This window comes from Aquila chrysaetos, chromosome 16, assembly GCF_900496995.4.
Source record: "Aquila chrysaetos chrysaetos chromosome 16, bAquChr1.4, whole genome shotgun sequence".
NCBI lineage: Eukaryota > Metazoa > Chordata > Aves > Accipitriformes > Accipitridae > Aquila > Aquila chrysaetos.
Window position 1 is genome coordinate 4,013,640 of NC_044019.1, and position 19,088 is coordinate 4,032,727.

Below are 19,088 nucleotides of genomic sequence, written 5' to 3' on the forward strand. Positions count from 1 at the left end.
AGATACCATCGAAATGCCACCCAGGTGGTTACGAGAATGACAGATAAAGGCGGCCGAGCAGGAACAGATTTGCAGAAGTGACACCCGCCGGGGCTCAGCACCAGTTTTCAGCCAGGCCTGGTGGTTTCTCTGTTTACTCTCCCAGCAAACAGCTATGCCCCAGCTCCCCCACAGCCAGAGAACCCTTCCCAAATCCAGCCCTGGACTAGCACCCTCTGAGGGTTTCCTAACCCCGACGGAGGTTTCGAGGCAGGCAGAGCATTGGTGCAGAGCATCAGCACGCCTCTAAGGTCTCCCATTGCCAAAAAAAAAAAATCACCTTTCAGTCCTGCAGTTAGATGACTTTTTACCACACTTGAACGCCCAAACACTTTTGCATCAGCACGTTTTTTTGCTTTGGTGCATTTATCACCTTGCACGAATGAGGAGGCGACCATTCAAGGTGCCTCCCAAACCAGGGGAAAAGCATTCGCACCCCCCCCCCCGAGCAAAGACCAGCATCACCGAGCCCTCCCAGCACCCATGGGCATCCCTGGGTGAAGGATGCTCTGGGCAGCTCTCACTGGAGCATCTCCCATGGGACGACTGCAGAGGACTGTGACGGGCCACGGCTCGGGGGGGTACTTACAGCACCGGAGGGGAGAAGACCTAAACTCGTGTTTCCCTACAGAACTGAACATCCCCGTGCACGAGTATCAGCTCCTGGGTTTGATCCTCCACAAGAGCTGAGCAAACCCAGCTTGCTTACAGCCCCTCTCTGCTCCTTTCACCAAAGTTTCACCATATTAAGCAGCTGAACTGCATCATCCAAGGAGTGTCAAATTGGTTTTAAATGGTTCTAATTATAACCAGGAAGTTTTAAAGTGTGTGGGTGGAAAGGAATGCAGCAGATTAATTTAATAGCAGTTACCACGGCACAATAGTCCTTCAATTAAGAGTTCTTTCTGGCTGGGTTTTTTTTTTTCTTTTCCCTGTTAATAATAAATGTCACAAATGAGAATAGACATATTACTTCATCAGATGCTTTGGCATATCTTGTCGCCGAAAGCCTTTTGTGCAGAAATAGTAGCTGAAAGGGTAATTTTATAGGGCTTAACACTCACTTAACACTTTAGGGGCCAAAATCAGGCCTCAGAAGAAACCCAATAAGCTGCACCTGTTTACATCCCAGCAGAATCCGACTCCACAACCACAAAAAAAAAACCCCACCCCTCGTGTAGTAGCAGGGTTTTGCTATGGTGTGTCAGACACGAGCCTGGCTGGGGAGCATCCTGCTGCCAGCGGCTGGAGAGACCATGGGGCCGGGGAGTTTGGGGAGCTCAGCTCTGCACCCCCAAAATTCTCCCACTCGACTCCTTTTGGTTTTCCAGCCCTGCGAACCCGAATCCTGCGCCAGCTGCGGGGCGGCTTCACGGGACACAAAGGGAGCAGGACCCCACTCCGGCTCCCCGTGGTCAGGGAAGGGGCCGGTTTCCTCCCCTCTCCGGCTTTGAACAGCGTGGGGGTTCCTGAAATCCAGGTGTCGAGACGGGAAACGACACGTTTCCCAGCGCTGCTCTGCAAAAAAGAGAGGCCGTGTGCGGGGCTGGGGGGGCTGCGGGACTCGGGGTGTCCCGTGGGGAGCAGGCGGTACCCTGGCTCCTTCCTGGTGCTCGTTAGCAGAGACGACGCGCAGCGATGCCCGTGCACCGACGTGCCCCAAAGCACCGCGTCACCGGTGAGCTGCGGTGAGCGGCAAAGCGCATCTTACATCTCCCTGGAAAAGAGACATTGGGGCCCCGTCTCTCTTCTTTGAACTCCTCTCATTAAAGCCATCAAACCCCAACCCTAATTGCTTCACACCTGAAACGCAGACTGGGTTTCCAGCATCCCTCCCCGGAGCCGTGCTCCCACGTCCCTGGCCATTGCAATCTGCTTTTTCCTCCCAGGTCTCGGCTGTGGCCAGGCGGGTTTCTCTTTGCAGCTGGAAGTTTTCCCCGGATCTGGCTGCCAGTGCTGCGGAGGGGAACCCACCGGCCCTGGCCCTGCCTGAAATAGCCTTTACCGTTCTTTTTTTCTTCTTTGAAAGGTTTATTCTGGTGGGTAATGAGGGGGGAGACCGCTGGGATAGGGGAAAACCACGGCGCAACCCAGCCCAGGCAGTTAATAATGAGGGAGGATGCAGCGGCCGCGGCCAGGAGACAAAAATACTGGGAAGAGCGACCAGAATCATCTTTAAAAAGAAAACCTGTGGCTGGTGGGAGGGGAAGGGAGGCTGGGGGGGGGGGGGGGGTGGGCAGGAGACACCCTGACACCTCCGGGCTCCCTGGGGCACTGGGCAGAGGACGGAGGTGAGGGAGGCACAGCCACTCTGCTGGCATGGATGCCCCATGGACCCCCAGCACGGTGTACTGGGAGCACTGGGAGCCCTGGGGGGAGCTGGCCCTTGTCCCCCCAGCATTGCCGATGAATCACAGTTTGGGGGTGAGGTACCTGCTGCTTACCAGCACCGGCTGTCCTTTAATATTTAATGATGGCTAAAGCGTGCTTCCCACGCAGGGGGGGCTCGCCACGGGGTTACAAGAAAGCAATGAGCAGACTGGGAGAGCTCGATCTCTGCAGCAGCAAAAATGCATGGGGGGGGGGACACGGCAAGGCAGGAGTGAGAGGTGTCCAAAATGTTCGATGGGGCCCATGTGGGACAGGGACACGTCCCCCGCAGCGGCAGCAGCATCGCCCTTGCCCAGCGCTTCCCGGGCCCCGCTCAGCCCCAGCCCTCCTGTACTTGCCACGAGGTCGGCACTTGCTCGCGGTGCCCGGCAAGCCCACGGGAGCTTCCCTGCACACTGCCAAGTGCTGGAAAACAGCAAAGACTGACTAATATCCCCCAAAATCCGGCTTCGTCTTTGTGATTTGTGTTCGTGTTTGGCCGATGCAATATTGAACAGATGCCTGGAGGGACTTTGGTACTTAAAAACAACGCACAGGAGGTAAACAGGGAGATTTATTATTTTACTTTTGTGGTTTTGAGATAGTTTATGACACCAGGCTAATAACTCACAAACCAAAATCTTCATTGATCGGGGGAAACGTTACGTTATCCTCTGCGCCCAGAGGGGCTGCTCCCCCACAGCCACCCTCTGCCCCACTGCCTGCTGGGGACGGGTCCGTCCTGGCACATCCCTGGGGTGCACCTGGCAGGATGGCCGTGTCCCAAGCCCCGTGTCCCACAGCAGGGAGGGAAGCAAATCCCCAGTGTCCAGGGCAGCCTCTTGGGACTCCCGTGGTGCTCTGGACTCAATATTACTCATGCTGGGACCGACAGCAGGAGTGTCCCTCGCCACGCTGCCCAGCTCGCAGCATCCCTCCCTCCGGCCTCCTTCTCCCTCCTAACTGCAACAGCAGGACCACAGGTCCCATCCTTCCCCATTATTGACAGCTAATTAATTGCCACTTGTCGCATTCCCCCCCTCGGGGAAGTGTCCGCCCCCAGCAATCGATCCCTCCTGCTGCTGGGTTTTGGGAGCCTCGAAGGCATCCCCGTCCCACAGAAGGTGGTGGAGAACCAGCCTGGCACCTCCTGAAATGGCTGCGCGCAGAGTGCGGCCCTGTGCCGCGGCACCGGGGCGGCCGTGCCGGCGGGCGATGCTCGAGGGTGGCACGTCAGCTGGGCCATTTCCCGGCCAGAGCCCGGCAAGGGGAGAAATGCAGAGGCGAGTGCCCCGGGCCGCTCTCCCGCTGTCTTGCACCGGCATATTTCTGTGATATATACTGTAAATCTGCTTCATTTGAAATTCACGGTTAATGACTGAGGTGCTCTCATCCAGGAAACTCCGCGAGGTTCCGGCTTTTAAGGGAAAAGATGTAACCAGGCAGGAGTTGACAAGCACTGCGGAGAGCTGCCCTGCTCTCCAGGCACTTAAGAAGTCTCCAAAAGAAACATCAGCCCCCCCGAGAAGGCTGTGATTTATCGGCCCTTAGGGCTGCGAATCCCAAACCATCCCACCCCACGTCCCCCAGCCCATCGTCCCAATTCAGGCTACGATCCCAGATCGATGGGCTGTAACATGGACAGGGAAGGCTTGGGCAAAGCTCGCCCGCAGCCCCTCATTTGGCCGGCACCAGGGACACCCAGCAGGACCCTCCACACGGTCTCAGGGGGAAAACGGGGTGGATTTTCCATTTTGCTCACCCGCTCGCTGCTAGCATTAAAGGCAAACCATTGCCATCATTTGAACTATATGATCAGGAGCCTAATTCAATACAATCAGGCTCATTGTTTGAGGGTTGAGCATTTAGCTGAAACCCTAAGCCAGTCCTGCAGTAATTTGGCTGGGGAGGAATTGATTTTGACCATCAGCACTTTCTCATTTTCAATAGAGTACGAACGTAACCAGGTTAATTTCTGTTAAGCACATTACCCAGGTACTTTTTGCTCTCCAGCCCAATGATTATGTGTCTGATCTGAAAGATTATAATTGCAACCCAACAGGACACAAACAGTAGTCTGTGATTGAAAGGAACCAGACTGAAAGAAACCCAGCTTCTCTTCTACCTAAAAAACAATCTTCACGTTTCCCCTCTCTCCAAATTTCTTCACAGTTAATGACTACATGCAATAAAGCAGTATATTAGATCTGTTCCAACAAGTTAATATGCTCTGATTAATCTTATCTTCCAATACACTAGTATGTCGCCCATCTTGCTGGACTAATGCAGTTATTGCAAGTTTGATTTGGTCCTGTGCAAGTTTTAGGTCTGGTTTTCTTCTTCTTTACCCAAACCAGCGCTTCTGCTTGCAAAGGGCTTCCCAGCACAGTCGACCCGAGCACCCCATCAGTCCCAGCCCCGGGGCTCCCAGCCACGCGGCCATCCCGGGCGCTGCCTCTTTTCCTGCCGCCAGTTTTCATCCCGGTGACAAAGAAGATTTGGCCACAGGTCTGAGATTCCCAGATGTCGGCACGCCGCTGGTATGGCACTACAGCGAGCCGGCCCAGAGGGAGCACGGTGAACCAACCCCGTATGTGCCACCCATGCTCACCCCTGTGGTTTCCCCCAAAATCCAAAGTGGGGAACGGTCCCAGCACCGCTGCCCGGCTGAGGATGTCCATCCCCCCCGCCGCCACCACCCATCCCAAGGGCTGGGACCGGGATGAGCGCAGGCTTGCCTTGTCTCCAGCCCTGCCTGTACATTATTTCTCCTGATCATCATAACTTTCTTCCGCTTCTAAAGCACCTTTCATCACGAAACAGGATGGAGCGCGGCAGCTGTTGAACAGCATGGAGCTGCGCTGCACAGGCAGGGACGGGCAGGAAGTGGAAGCGGCTCCTGCAGCTGCTGGGACGGCGCAGGAGAGCTGTACTCACGCCACCGCATGCTGGGGCCTTATCACATCCCCCAGCACGCTCACGGCTCCCTTCTGACACGCAAGAAGCCCATGTGGCAGGTTGCACGTGACGGCACCGATGTGACACGCGGCGGCTGGGGAGGGGCGAGCTCCCCTGCGGGACCAAGGGGAGAAGAGCCGTCCTCGGCCGCTGCAGAGCATCGCGCCTTCCTGCCCTCCCCAGCACCACCTGCACCCAGCGCAACAACCCACGGCGCTGCGGGTCTGACCCGCGGCAGCGCAGGTCCAAGCCCTGGCCTTGCAACTCCGGATTGGGGCATTGCACGCCCGAGCCATGGCACCGCACACTCGAGCCACGGCATCGCGCACCCAAACTGCGGCACTACACACCCAAACCGCAGCGTTGCACATCCAAACCGCAGCGTTGCACATCCAAACCACGGCATTGCACGTCCAAACCGCGGCATTGCACGTCCAAACCACGGCATCGCACACCCAAGCCATGGCATCGCACACCCGAACCATGGCATCGCACACCCGAACCATGGCATTGCACGCCCACGCTTTGGTGTCGCAGGTCTGGCCACAGCACCGCACACCCAGCTCAAGCCACTGCCACCCCCAAGCCGGGTGCTGCAGCAGATCAGCCCTGGCGGGTGGAAAATAGAGGCTGCGCCCCGGGACAGAGGCAGCGAGGGCGGACGTTTAGGGAAGAAACGCTGATGGATGCCCCATCTCAGGGCGAGGGACCGGCCGTCCCAGCGTCCCGGCTGTTGTGTTTAAGCACTACCCGCGCAGAGCAAGCTGGGCACGCTGCAGCACCTCACTTCAGCTCCAGTTTGAGGTTGTCCTCCCTATCCACCCTCCCTCGTGGGTGGGAAATGTCCACAGGGCTGCGGCTCGCTACCTGCGGGGGCTTGGCTCACGTCCTGGGGGGCACGCTGTGGCCTCTGTTGTGCTGGAGCCACAATTATTTTTCTGAGAAATGACACAAACCCCTCCCTTCCCTGCTGCCCCGACTGTCTGAGCAGCCCGAGGAGCTTCACACTGTGAGGACGTCCAGCTGCCTTCGCAGGGGCACTCAGCCACGTGCCCTGCGGACTCCCGATAAAAGCGTCACGTTTGCTGCCGTGAATGGGAGATAAACGATGCTGCTCCCCCACCACCCCTCGACCAGGATCTTCCCCTTTGAAAAGGACAAATATAACCGAGATGAGTCAGTTCCTCCGAGCTCCCATCCCCTGTACAATATGTAACTGGAATTTTTCATTTCGGCACTGCAGGGGAGGCATAACTGGAGAAGACAATGGAGTCAGCTACAACCCAAAAAAGCAGTGCCAATTCTGTGTGCATGAGAAATAAAAACATTTTTTAATCTAAAAATAAATTAACTGTAAGTGACAGCAAGAGCAGATCTGCATGTACTCACTGTCAGCCCGCGCAGGACCAGGCCCTGTTCCTTGGCACAAGGCAGGTTTGGGTGAATTCCCTGCTCTTTCAGGCCAGGTTGGGATTTGCAGCTGTACCACCGAGCCAGGGAGGCACTCGGCACCTGCACCAGGAACCGGGCTTCCTGAGTTGGCATCGGACCCAGAAGCAAATCCACAGAAGCCAGGGAAACCTCTTGGGTTTATTTTCTAACTTCATTACAGCAGTGAGAAGGGAAAAGAGGCTCCACTGAGCTGAGGGCTTGGCTGGGCCAAGGCACTGCACAAACCCATAAAAACCATCCAGCTTCCCGTGATTAAATAAAGGGTAGCGAGTACGCAAGTGGCTGATGGCCCCACTCTGCAGCTGAGCTGTGGGGACCCCCATGTTATGGAGCAGAGCAGATACCTGCGGCAGCCTCTGCCAAGAGTCCACCCTCCTCCCCTGCCGCTCGCCCCTCTGCTTGCTCCTAACTTGTGTTTGGAAGAGACATGGAGCAACCCAGTGCTCAGGTATCACAGGAGATTGTCTGGAGGCTCCAGAAAATAAAAGGCCGGTCAAGGCACCGCAGGCGGGAGCTGCAGAGGGGCGCAGCTGATGCAGTGTTTCATGCATCTGAGAGCCAGGCCAGCATCCCTCCCTGCTCCCAAAACTTCTCTGACCCCAACTGTGGCAACCAGTTCCCACACACGAGGGACTTGGGGACAGACCCTGAAGCAGAGCACTGTCTTAGGGCACGTGAGCAGAGCCGGATCCTGCTACTCTTCTTTACAAGCACCAAGAATTGCCGGGACATGGCCAGGGTTGCTGCTGCTGCGGCAAGAAGTTTCTCAGCTTTTCTTTGCTCTTGTCACGCACTGATCACCTTCGCTAAAAACCCTTTCCATGGGGCCACCTACGCAGGTGGTGGGACACCCCTCGCTGCAAAGGGCTCAGAGCCGGCGAGGACAGGACCTAAGGGGCAACCTCATGGCAGAGGGGCCAGGAGCTCCAGGCGGAGCAGAGACACATCAGTAAAGCCGTGGCCCAAGCACGTCACTCAGATTTTGAGAGCACACTGCCCAATTTACTGTGCAACAACATCAACCACTTTGCTGGCTGCTTCTTTCAGAAATCCCCCCTCTTCCAGCACCACCGGTCCCTGTCCCCAGTGTGGTGGCAACTCACTCCCTGTGCATGGAAATCCAACAACTCCCAGCCAAGCAGCAAGGATATGGAGAAGGCAGGTTTGGGGGATACCCAAAACCCAAACCACGTTGGGACAATCCTCTCTTTTTTCTGAAGATATTGTCAACAGTGCTATATAAAAGCCTTCTGCCCCCCATTCTTTGCCCCAGTCTACTCTGTTTTTCAACACTGGCTTCACTAGGTTGGGTTTCTTTTTTTTCCTCTGACTTGACTCCTTGCTGGGTAACACTGTATTTGATATTTTTAATCACTCAGCATGCATCAGAGTTTGGCAGAGGAAGAAAGTGAAGTTAAAAGAGAACAGAGATAGTTTGCGTTTGCCAGGGCTGCCTGCCATTGCCACAACCCCTCATCGCTTGTGCTGCATTTCCCTCTGCTGGAAAGTCACGAGCCACAGCTGACAAGGTCAATTTAAAAAACATATCATCAGCCAGCAGTTATTAACCTTACAGGGTTTGGACTGTTTCTTCAAAGAAAAACAAAAGTCCTGAACCCTTCTGTCTTTAGTGTACAAACATAAAGACATTACACATACATATGGATAGATGCATTTGTATGTGCATACCAATACTACTGATAAACCCTTATAATAAATCTATATTTGGCTTTGTAAGGCTGGAATATCCTGGCCACTGCAGCAATATTATGGAAATTTTTACTTTCTTTGCTCAGAAGTTGCAGCAAAACTTTTCGTTTTCTGTGAGAGCTGCAACTTACTCCTGAGCAAACCTGCTGTGGGTATCCTGAGTGATTCCCAGAGGAGCTGAGTGGCCGCACAGCACAGACAGAGGGATACTGTTGCTTGCTTTCTCATCCTATGTCAGGCTCTACCCTGGATCTCGCTGGTGCTTCCAGGTGAGCTGAGGCACGGCAGAGTTCATCTGGTTCACGTGCTGCTTCCTTACTTTGACTATGAAGTTTGCATCACCCCATTGATTCCTTGGAAGAAGAAAAAAAGGCTGATTAACAGTGTTTACTAAGCCACGGAGTCACATCAAGCCTGCAGTAGGCTGCCTACCTGGACATTAGTGGCTGGAATACAGGGGTAATTTAAAGATTGCTTTCCAGACGGCTGCGAGATGCACTGACAAGGCTTTAAATCTGCCTCCAAAGATAAAAAAAAGGAGAGTCACCGCTTTTCGTCTCCTCGGCATACAGAAATTAAGCCCGTAAAGCCCAAACCACTCAGAATGCTGACTCTGGGGTGCCGGCAAGGCCGGGGTCATCTTCCAACAGCCCCTTACGACCCCGGGCTCCTTTTAAATCAGGCAGCAGAAAGGGGAGAAGACGACCAGGAGGCCATCGCAGCAAACCCAGCTACCAGGTGTTGGCGGGGAGCAAAGCTGGAACCCTCTCCAGCTCCAGGCGTGGTGGTGTGGGGGGGGAAAGCCCCGTAGGCGTCGAGGGGAGGAGAACCGAGGGCCGGTTTAGTGGCGGCGGGGGAGGCCTGGGCTGTGGGGGAGCCCCGGGCCCCGCCGCCGCCGCCGCCGCCTCAGGAGGTGAGGGATGGCAGCGGGAAAGGGGCGGCTGTACCTCCCGCCCGCTGGGGGGCGCTCGCGGTAGCTCTCCGGCAGGAAGCGGGCGAGGCCGGAAGCGGAAGCGTTTATCGTTCGCGATGGCGGCGGCGGAGGTGTCGGCGTTGGGCGGTTTGGGGGTTCCCGATCCCGATGGCGGGGTGAGGCGTCGGCGGCGGTGGTGACAGGAAAGGGAAGGGGGTTTTCGACTCCTTCCCGGTGCCGGTAGCTGAGTGTGGGTTGTTTCAGGGCTCGTCGGGCTCGGAGGACGAGGCGAGGCCTGGCACGGCGGCGGCGGCGGCAGCGCAGAAGCGGGAGGAGCGGCTGCGCAAGTTCCGCGAGCTCCACATGAAACGGGTACGCGGCGGCGGCCGGAGCGGGACCGGTTCTTGCTCAACGGTGCCGCTGATACGCGGGGAAAACGAAGCGGAAGGGTCGGTGGGGGTTGCCCGGTCCAGCTCGGACGCAGGCCGGCGGCGGCCCGGTGGTCCCGGGGAGGTTGTGCCGCCGGTTCGGTGCTGCCATCGCATCGGGGGTTCCCCGGCCTATCTCATTCCGGTACGCGTGGGTGACGGTTTCTTTAGCCCTTTGCCAAAAAGCAGCGTTTTACGTGGCACAATCAGTGACTGGCGGCCTGGCCCCGCTCGGGGACAGGCTCCTGCAATCCTCGGGGGTTCCGTTTTTCTCATTTCTGCGATTGAGCATTGCCGTGCATAACAAACCGGTTCATTCCTAGAACGAGGCTCGCAAGCTGAATCACCAAGAAGTGGTGGAAGAAGATAAAAGGCTTAAATTGCCAGCGAACTGGGAAGCCAAAAAAGCTCGGCTGGAGTGGGAGCTGAAGGTGGAGGAAAAGAAGAAGGTAAATGCAAAATTACAGCTCCCCATGACCCTGCTGAGCCTCAGTCCAAGCGCCTGTAGCGATGCTGAGCCCCCTCTCGTGGTGGCCAGTCTTGGGAGCTTATGCAGACATTACCCCCACAAAATCCATCTTCTAATTAGACTCCTGATTATCTAAATTACTGTTCTGCACTAGAGGTTGGCTGGACTGATCTAGGTAGTTCTGGGTTTGACGCTTGGCCACTGTCTTGTTGTTAAAAGTGAAGCGTTCTTTGTGCTGCGTTAGGAATGTGCAGCCAGAGGAGAAGACTATGAGCGAGTTAAGCTGCTAGAGATCAGTGCCGAGGATGCCGAGAGATGGGAAAGGAAAAAGAAGAGGAAAAATCCAGATCTAGGATTTTCAGGTATTGGCCTAACTACGTAATTGTCTGTGTTCCTAATGAAAACCTTTGTTAGTATTTCACCTGCAAACTGAACCATGAAATAAAAACCTTCACCTCGACGCCAATTCATTTTCTTCCCAAGATTACGCGGCCGCTCAGCTGCGCCAGTACCAGAGGTTAACCCGGCAGATCAAACCTGACCTGGAGCAGTACGAGAAGCTGAAAGAGCAGTAGTAAGTTTTGATTTCAGTCATCTGATACTGTCTGTGGTATTTCTAAATTATTAGCAAACACTGAAGACTTAATCCTTACAGTGCATGCATGTTCCCATATGCACTGTAATTTTAATTAACCTTTTAACATGATCTTAAAATGCATGGCCTGATAATCTACTCCGCAATCCCTGCTTCGGTAGGTAACTGGGGTAATTGATGAGGTTCCTTTCTTCAAACTGAGTTTGAAGAAGTATTTTGTCAATTAAATTGTATTTAAATGCATGAGTTGATGACTCTTGTTTCTTGGAGTAGGTTTTGGGTTTTTTTAAGCAGCCTGGCACGGTTTAAGAACAGACTGACCGACAGATGAGAACTTGCCAAGTTTGCATTTAGACAGATTTAGAATTTCAGTGGGTTTCTGTATCTCTTGTAGGCGTGTGCTAGCATCTCTCAAAATCATTAAGAGAGCTTGTCAATATCAACATGTTCTCATCTGAATCTTGGGCTCCCACAGTTCAGTGCCGTGAAATCTTACATTAAAAATCAAAGCAGCAGTGAAATCTCAAAGTAATCAATACAGTTGTGTAAAATGCTGCCCATCTGTTACTCTTGTCCAGTGGTGAAGCGCTTTATCCCACATCCGACAGTCTTCTCCACGGAACTCACGTGCCATCTAAGGAAGGGGTTGATAGAATGGTTGCAGATCTTGAAAAACAGTAAGTAAATACGAAGATAAAGAAGTGTGTGACATAAGGAAGCTTTGTGTAATCAAATCCACAGGATTCACCCACAGGTCTTCAAACACTGCTGCTTGTCTTACAGAATTGAAAAACGTGAAAAATACAGTCGACGACGTCCTTACAATGACGATGCAGACATCGACTACATCAACGAGAGAAACGCCAAGTTCAATAAGAAGGCAGAGAGGTTCTACGGGAAGTACACGGCTGAGATTAAACAGAACTTGGAGAGAGGAACAGCTGTCTGAACTGTCATCTCCCACAAAGCACGTACGACAGCCCTACTGCGTCTATTAAACTTTGGTATAGAGATTTTGCAGGCACTTTCAAGTTGTATCAAAAAACCCCACTTTGTAGACCTCATTAGCTAACTTGTAAAATCAATAGTATATTTAATGTAATAGCTTGCATAAAACGTTCAGCTGTACATGGCTTTTACTTACAGAAGTAACCAGCTTGTGCAATTTCATGTTCTAAATAAACACAAACTCTTATCACTTGATTTAGAATAAAGCTTGTCTTCATTCTTCAGTAGCTGGAGACTGGTAAAGTCCCTGAAAACACTTGTTTAGGAAGAAGGCAAAAGAACACTCAAGGAACATGTGTGACCTTTCTGTGAAAAAGCAGCTACCCTCAGCTGCCTGTCATGTGCCCAAGTTTGGAGTTTTTCCATGGGCAGCACCTGCACAGCACAGCTGTCCCCTACCCAGGCAGCAATGCCTGTCCTCCTCACCCACAGGGCAAGGAACAGGGACTCTCTCAAGCGTTAACTTTTGTTGCCACAAAACACACAATCCTTAGTACATCTGCTAGCCTTGTCTTACCAATTTAAACAGTTTCTTAAAGAAGCTTCCAGACTGGAGGAGTTAAAGTCAGTTTATTTTACTAACCATTGATTTTTACAAAAAAAAGAGTTTAACTGATTGCCCCAAAACCATGCAACAGCCTGTTGACTTGCATGCTTCTCTTCAGAGACTAGATGGAGGTCTGTGAGCCACAGCACCAAGTGCACTGTACCACTAAATGGTGGCACTCTGAACAGCTACAGCCTCCTCCACTACCTTCACCAGTTGCTTACTACCTTACACAGGGAGCTTTTAAAGGCTGTTTTTAAAGCAACCGAAATCAAAACACAAGCCAGCACTGACTCAAGTTGAGCATTAGAAGTCAGCAGAAGTGACAGCTGCTCAGGTGCAATGCTTTCAACAGTTACATAGAATGGTGACAGCTTCACACATGGCAGTCAGGTATACATCCAACACAAGCTTTCCACTTGCAGAGGGGTATCTGGGGAAATGAGGCTGGAGGCCCTAAACTACGCACAGCCTGGACAGGAACGATTCTAGTGTATGATGTAAAAAATTACCTTCTGTTGCACTTTGTGATAACAGTAGAGTAACAGAAAGCTAAACCTGGAAATAACCACTTAAAGGACACAGTCAACACAGGTCTAATACTTGACACATTGAGAAGCCAGTGCAAAACTAAAGTTTATTTACTTAAGTAAACAGTTACACAATGTAAATCAAGTGTTCAAAATAACAGCTACTGAACTATTGTTTAGAAAAAGTTACCCACCTGTAAGTTCTAGTCCATTAAAGCAATACAAAATATTTACAAATATACACAAGATTCCCATCTGTGGCTTCTGGATCACTGTGCTCTAGATCTGAAAGAGAAACCTAAGATTCCAAAATTAAGATCTCAGAATAAATACTCAGTATGAACAAGTCTTCAACCTTATCAGAAAATTTCAGATCTCACTACTGAAGTATGCATAATGCAGCAGTCAGAAACAGTGACAAAAATACGCTAGCGTGCCCGGAACGGTGCACTTTTAGGTGAGAAGTTTAAAAAAGTTTTCTTCTCCTCCTTCTTGACAGGAACCCATTGCCCATAGGGACTTCCCTTTCTGTCATCTTCTCTTCCTGGAGAAACTGTCGGTTCTTTAACAACATGGCTTGCTGGCTTCTGTAGTACTGGTTTTGCCATTGTATTCTGGAAAAAGAAATTACCTTTAGAAACACTATAATGAGAAGGAATGTACTAAGAGCTGTCAACATCAAGGGGTCTATCTGTACTGGTAAGACAAATGTTTTCATACACTTAATTGAGACAGGATTCAGGGAAGCTGCTTTTTCATTAGTTCTGCATTATTAAAACACATCCAAACATTTAATTTGAAATAAGTTCTGGTGTAAACCAGTTCTGGCATACACTTTTGAGCCTATAGTACAGTATAGGCATTCAACATTGAGCACTGAAAGGTAAACATCTATTTTAAACACATTACTGTAGCGTGTTCACAGTGCTCTACTGTTAAAGGGCTGATCTCCAGGAAGGTAATTATCAAACCATGAAATTCAACTTGTTACTATCAATAAAGATCTTCAATCTGGCAACCAATGCTGGGGAAAGCCTAACACCGTGTCCTGGTTTTGGCTGAGATAGAGTTAATTTTCTTTCTAGTAGCTTCTAGTATAGTGTTATGTTTTGGATTTAGTATGCGAAGAATGTTGGTAATACACTGATGTTTTAGTATAAACACTACATAGCAACAACTAAGTCAAGGATTTTTCCACTTCTCACACCCAGCCAGCAAGAAGGCTGGAGGGGCACAAGGAGCTGGGAGGAGACACAGCCAGGACAGCTGACCCAAACTAGCCAAAGGGGTATTCCATACCATGTGACGTCATGCACAACATATAAACTGGGCGGAATTGGCCAGGAGGGGTGGATCACTGCTAGGAAACCGACTGGGCACTGGTCTGCAAGTGGTGAGCAATTGCATTGTGCATCACTTGTTTTGTATATTCCAATCCTTTTATTATTGTCATTTTATTATTATTTTCTTCCTTTTCTGTCCTAGTAAACCATCTTTATCTCAACCCACAAGTTGTTGGGGTTTTTTTTTCCCCAATCCTCTCCCCCATCCCACTGGGTGGGGGGAGTGAGCAAGCAGCTGCCTGGTGCTTATGTTGCCAGCTGGGGTTAAACCATGATACACAGGAGGGATGAAGTACTGGAATTCCATCTTGGGAAATCACACTTACGTTAGGACTGAAAGAAATGCTTCTCTGTATGGTTGCTCTCTCCATTCCACTCTTGGTCATGTCTTCTGCTAGTCTTCTGGGTTGCTAGAGAAGAGCACACACAGCTTAAGTGGGAAGATACATTATTCTGCGCAAGTTAAGGCAGTTACTAGATAGTATGAACTTTCTGGTAGAGTTGTTTCAGGCATTTACATCAAAAGTAGCTGTAAGCTACTAAATATGCAAACAGATCAACGTTGAACTCAATTCGAAAAGCATTCAGTATTTTTACCAATGTCATTGTGCCAATTCACATGTGACCTGATATCCATGCCCCAGTTACAGTTTTAAAAAGGATTCAAAGCATGGACTGCCATACAATGAAGTGTAGAAGTAGAGCAAGTTGCATTGAGTTCTGCATATCCCTCCTGCAGAGCTTTGGATAATGACAATAAACTTATCTGCAAGTGATGCAGGCCTCTTCTTCTGTACTCTCTCAACATCTGGAATATATTGCATATATTATGAAAGGGATGCCTGTACCATTTGTCTAAAACCCTTAGTAAATTTACTTCCATTTGAAATAGCAGTCTGATCAATGTAACAGTTATTGCAGTTTTGTATTTACCATGAATCAGGTTAACACACCATAACAACAGAGCCAAACTAAAATTCAAATTCAGTTTAAGCTGCTCAAGTTTCTCCCTCCCTTAAATTCACAGCAGCTACAGCCCACAAGTCCCTTAATTACCAACAGATTTTCTTCATCATGTCTGGAACCATAGTCATGATTTCTATAAGACAGAAATAAAGTATGTAAAATGCATTGTGTGCTTGGGTATGTAATTTCTGGGAAACAGTTTGTTGCACATGAAAAGCTTTCAACAGTTAAAAAGGGTAGAAAGATTTAACCTTTAAAAAAACCCCACACTATTCACTAGGTTTGGTAAGGAGACTCCTTGCTTTAGGTCAGGAACACATAAACTAGTCCAATTAATGGGCAATATCTTACTAGAAGAACAACTCAAAAGAACAAGCTACATTCACCTCTCCTTCCCAACCTATCACAACTGGAAAGCCTGCATGTACTCGGTGGATCAACCACCTCTTAAGAGTCCATACTACTTTCAGCTTAACGCAAAGTCTACAGTGGTTTCCAGAGTCGTTTTTAGCATTCTGGTAAATCTCAACTTTTTCTTCAAGGGTTTGAATTCATCATCACAAAGTCCACAGTCAAAAAGTGTAACACATCTATGCAGATGACAAGTTTTTAAAAGTGTTTACCTTTTCATTGAGAATACTCCAGTTCATACTTACCTCAGCTGACTCTCCAGGACCTTCATGCTCTTGTTTTTCATTTTTTATCTCTTTGGAAGGAGTAAGGATCTTCAAGCTTGCTGGCAAGACTATGTTATCTGTTCCCAGAGCTTTTGCAGCATTAGCTTTCGCAATTTCCAGGAGTTCCCTCTTGTCTACAAGAGGAAAAAAAAAGTGTCATTCTCTTATGTTTAAATCAACATGTACCTACTCATACAAGCCTAAAAACTGCAGGTTGACTATCAGTGCACCTATGTGAGCATCAACTGTGATGAAAATTCATCAGAACTTAGGAGATTTAGCTTCAGTTGCAAAGAATATGCTCTGAACTATTTTTTTAAATACAGTTTTATAACCACACAGATATTTTCTTCCACATAGCCATTATCACTTATGCTCTATAAAGCAAGTATATAGATGAGAATTTGACTGTTAAAATATAAATTGTATGTTTTGAGGTTTTCACACAATGGAAGTCTCAAAAAAAAAAAAAAAAGTACCTTTTTCACTCAAATGGAGAGGTGACCTACTCCGAGATCTTGTTCGTGACCTGCTTCTCCAGCTCCTGTAAGCCTCGGGATATATTGTTCGCCCAAATCCATAAAATCTTCGGCCTCTTGAACGTGATCTGCTTCTCGAATAGGACCTTCTGTAATATGATCTTCCACGAGACCATGACCTACTGCGTGATCTATACCTTGGAGGAGAGCGGTGGTACCTCCTGTAGTGTCTCGCATGGTACCTTCCTCGGTATCTCATGTAGCCACGTGATCTTGACCGGCTTCTGGAATACGAACGGGAGTATCTTCTATACCTTTGGGAACCATTTCTTCTAGCCCATGACCTTGATCTTGATCTGGACCGGCTCCAACTCCTGGAGGAAGCTGAAGAGGAACTACTTGAACTGGACTGTGAACTGCAAGAGGATCTGCTAGATGATCTTGTTGATGACCTATCACAACTTCGCTTGGATCTCAAAGACGACTCTCTTTTCTTCGGTGAGCTGAGGGTTAAGTCATCCATGAAGCCTGTCATATCTTCAGTTTTCCTAACCACCATTTTCTCCATGCAGGTACTTTCAGAAGCTGGTTCCGTTTTTATTGTTGTTCTGCAATACCCGGTCTCTGTTCCTGTTGTGGGTGGGGAGGGGGAAGCTAATCATTTACATGCATCAAGTCATTTATACAGCAACAACAAACATGACACACAGGCAAAAAGTTCAAGGATAACTAAACACACCAACAATGCTCATCCAGTTTATCAGCATGTTTTGCACATGACAATTTTAAGTTTCATCATTTCCTCTCCTGTAGTCAGCCTTCTATATAAAATAAAAAAAGGCTTCAGTTTAAACTGTGAGTAGTTCTGTGTGGAATTTCGAAGAGAAGTTTGTTTGTGTGGGTTTAAAGTTCGTTGCCCTTCGTTTGCTAGGTAAGCACAAACCTTCTGTGAAAAGGATACGAGTTAATACCTTTTTTTCTCCAAACACAATTTTCAAGGCATGTTATCTTTAATCTATTCTTAATGCAGCCTATCACATCTACAACGCAAAATAACCATTTGCCTTCCAGATCAGTACGAACTGAAGTTTTCTTCTTCAGTTCTATGGTAAGTAAGTTTTACTGTTGTCGTCCAACAGGGGAAAGAAAAAAAAAACCTTCAAGGTACAAAGCAGCCACTTCAAGATCTTAACCATATCATTTTACAAGACTATCTGCACAAAGCTCCACACATCCCAGCAGCATATATAGCAAGCTGCTATTAAAAACATTCTACATAACTAGTGAAAAATACAGCTAATGATTCACTGGATGTGACCTGTAAAGGACAGAACACTTGTTAAGTCTATATATTAATAATTAAAATGGCTGTCCCTCTAGTGGCAGCCATTTTATATCTACAAAGGTTACTGTATTCTAGGGTGTAACTATCTTATCACCAGTACTTAAACCCTGAGTTACATCACCACTTAACAGTTTAAGGAAGCTTGCTTTATCACAAAATTGCTATGCAGTGGTCGTTGTAAACCAAAGTTACCAAATAGACCTTAAAACCCTACTGAAACCAATCAAGGGTACTAAGGTCTACACGAGTTTGGAAGAAGCATTCCCCTTGCTACTGCTAAAGCCGAGGTTTGTCTACTTCACCTCTAAACAAAGGCCAAGGTCACAAGCACTATACAGGGCACAGCTAAGAAAAAACAACTGATTAATTCTGGTCTCCTCCAACACCGCCCCCAGCTCCCATCGCTAAGCTACCTAGACATCACTGTTTCCAACAAGGTGCCTCATGTATCCCCACGGCACCGACCTCCACCCAGCAAGCCGTAGTCGGGCACTGACCCCTTAGCGGGCCGAGTTTGCAGGGACGGCATTTCACGTCAGAGGCTGTTCACGGACACTTACCGCTGGGAGCCGCCGGACACCCCCGGTGCTGGTTCCCGTGAGACACCAGGGCGCTTCTGTAAGGAAGAGAAACGTGAATAACGGGTGTCCCCCACCCTGCCATCAGCCCGCAGCAGTGGCCCCCCAACGCATTCAGACACAAAGACGAGTAACGGCCTCCCCCCGACCCCAAGAACCACTTTTTGCGAGCACACCCCCCCTCTCCCCCACCCCAGGGCTCCCAGGAGCTGTTGTCCCGGGCCCCCCCCGCCGTTCCCCACCAACTCACCGGCTCCAGCCAGCCGGGCTTCCCCCACACGGATCCTGCTCCAGCGGCGACGCCTGAGGAGATAACCCCGCTTCATGAGTCACCCCCATAGCGACCGGCTAGGCTCCTCCACCCAGGAAACAAACCGCCACACAACCCCCGGCAGGACTCAGCCCTCACAACAGCTGCCGCCCGCTCCCGCCGCCCAGCAGCGACTGAGGGAAGCCGAGAACCTTCCAGAACCCTCCCCTCCCCTTACGCAACAGGGAACCAGGGCGCAGGCGCAGAAGGCGCGGGCCTTCCTTCCCCGCGCATGCGCACTGCCCGCCATCACGCCCCCGCCGCCAGTACTGCAGCCTATGCGCAGTAGGATCCGTTTGGGATTCGCCTACAACCCAGTGCGCCTGCGCGCAGCCGCCCCGTCTCTAGCGGAGGGCGGGGGGGGGGTGCCG

General features: G+C 50.1%; 2 protein-coding genes across 3 annotated transcripts; one reads left to right on the forward strand and one right to left on the reverse strand.

Annotated features, from left to right (window-relative positions):
• Positions 1-9,503: 9,503 nt before the first annotated feature.
• Positions 9,504-12,137, forward strand: SYF2 (SYF2 pre-mRNA splicing factor). The gene is made up of 7 exons (XM_030038330.2): positions 9,504-9,618; positions 9,707-9,814; positions 10,194-10,319; positions 10,584-10,701; positions 10,823-10,913; positions 11,513-11,611; positions 11,718-12,137. The coding sequence occupies exons 1-7, from the start codon at positions 9,559-9,561 to the stop codon at positions 11,881-11,883; spliced, it is 768 nt and encodes a 255-aa protein (XP_029894190.1). The 5' UTR covers positions 9,504-9,558; the 3' UTR covers positions 11,884-12,137.
• A 970-nt stretch (positions 12,138-13,107) lies between these two features.
• On the reverse strand, positions 13,108-18,893 carry RSRP1 (arginine and serine rich protein 1). Of its 2 annotated transcripts, XM_030038327.2 has the most exons (6): positions 18,658-18,893; positions 18,390-18,445; positions 16,485-17,114; positions 15,985-16,139; positions 14,689-14,772; positions 13,108-13,633 (listed from the first exon to the last, which is right to left on the reverse strand). In XM_030038327.2, exons 1-6 carry the CDS (start codon positions 18,744-18,746, stop codon positions 13,448-13,450), a joined length of 1,200 nt encoding a protein of 399 aa, XP_029894187.1. In that variant the 5' UTR covers positions 18,747-18,893; the 3' UTR covers positions 13,108-13,447. The 2 variants fall into 2 exon arrangements, with proteins under 2 accessions (XP_029894187.1, XP_029894188.1); XM_030038328.2 differs by lacking the exon at positions 13,108-13,633 and having other exon boundaries at positions 14,689-15,170.
• Positions 18,894-19,088: the final 195 nt, after the last annotated feature.

Bases quoted from the DNA above. Each gene is read 5' to 3' on its own strand.
- SYF2 (XM_030038330.2), top strand. From the start codon at position 9,559: ATGGCGGCGGCGGAGGTGTCGGCGTTGGGCGGTTTGGGGGTTCCCGAT. The intron at 10,320-10,583 runs GTAAATGCAAAA...GTGCTGCGTTAG, and splicing joins AGGTGGAGGAAAAGAAGAAG to GAATGTGCAGCCAGAGGAGA. The intron at 10,702-10,822 runs GTATTGGCCTAA...TTTCTTCCCAAG, and splicing joins TCCAGATCTAGGATTTTCAG to ATTACGCGGCCGCTCAGCTG.
- RSRP1 (XM_030038327.2), bottom strand. From the start codon at position 18,746: ATGGGGGTGACTCATGAAGCGGGGTTATCTCCTCAGGCGTCGCCGCTG. The intron at 18,446-18,657 runs GTGAGTTGGTGG...TCTTCCTTACAG, and splicing joins AGCCCGGCTGGCTGGAGCCG to AAGCGCCCTGGTGTCTCACG. The intron at 14,773-15,984 runs GTAAGTATGAAC...GCTCTTCTCTAG, and splicing joins GTCCTGGAGAGTCAGCTGAG to CAACCCAGAAGACTAGCAGA.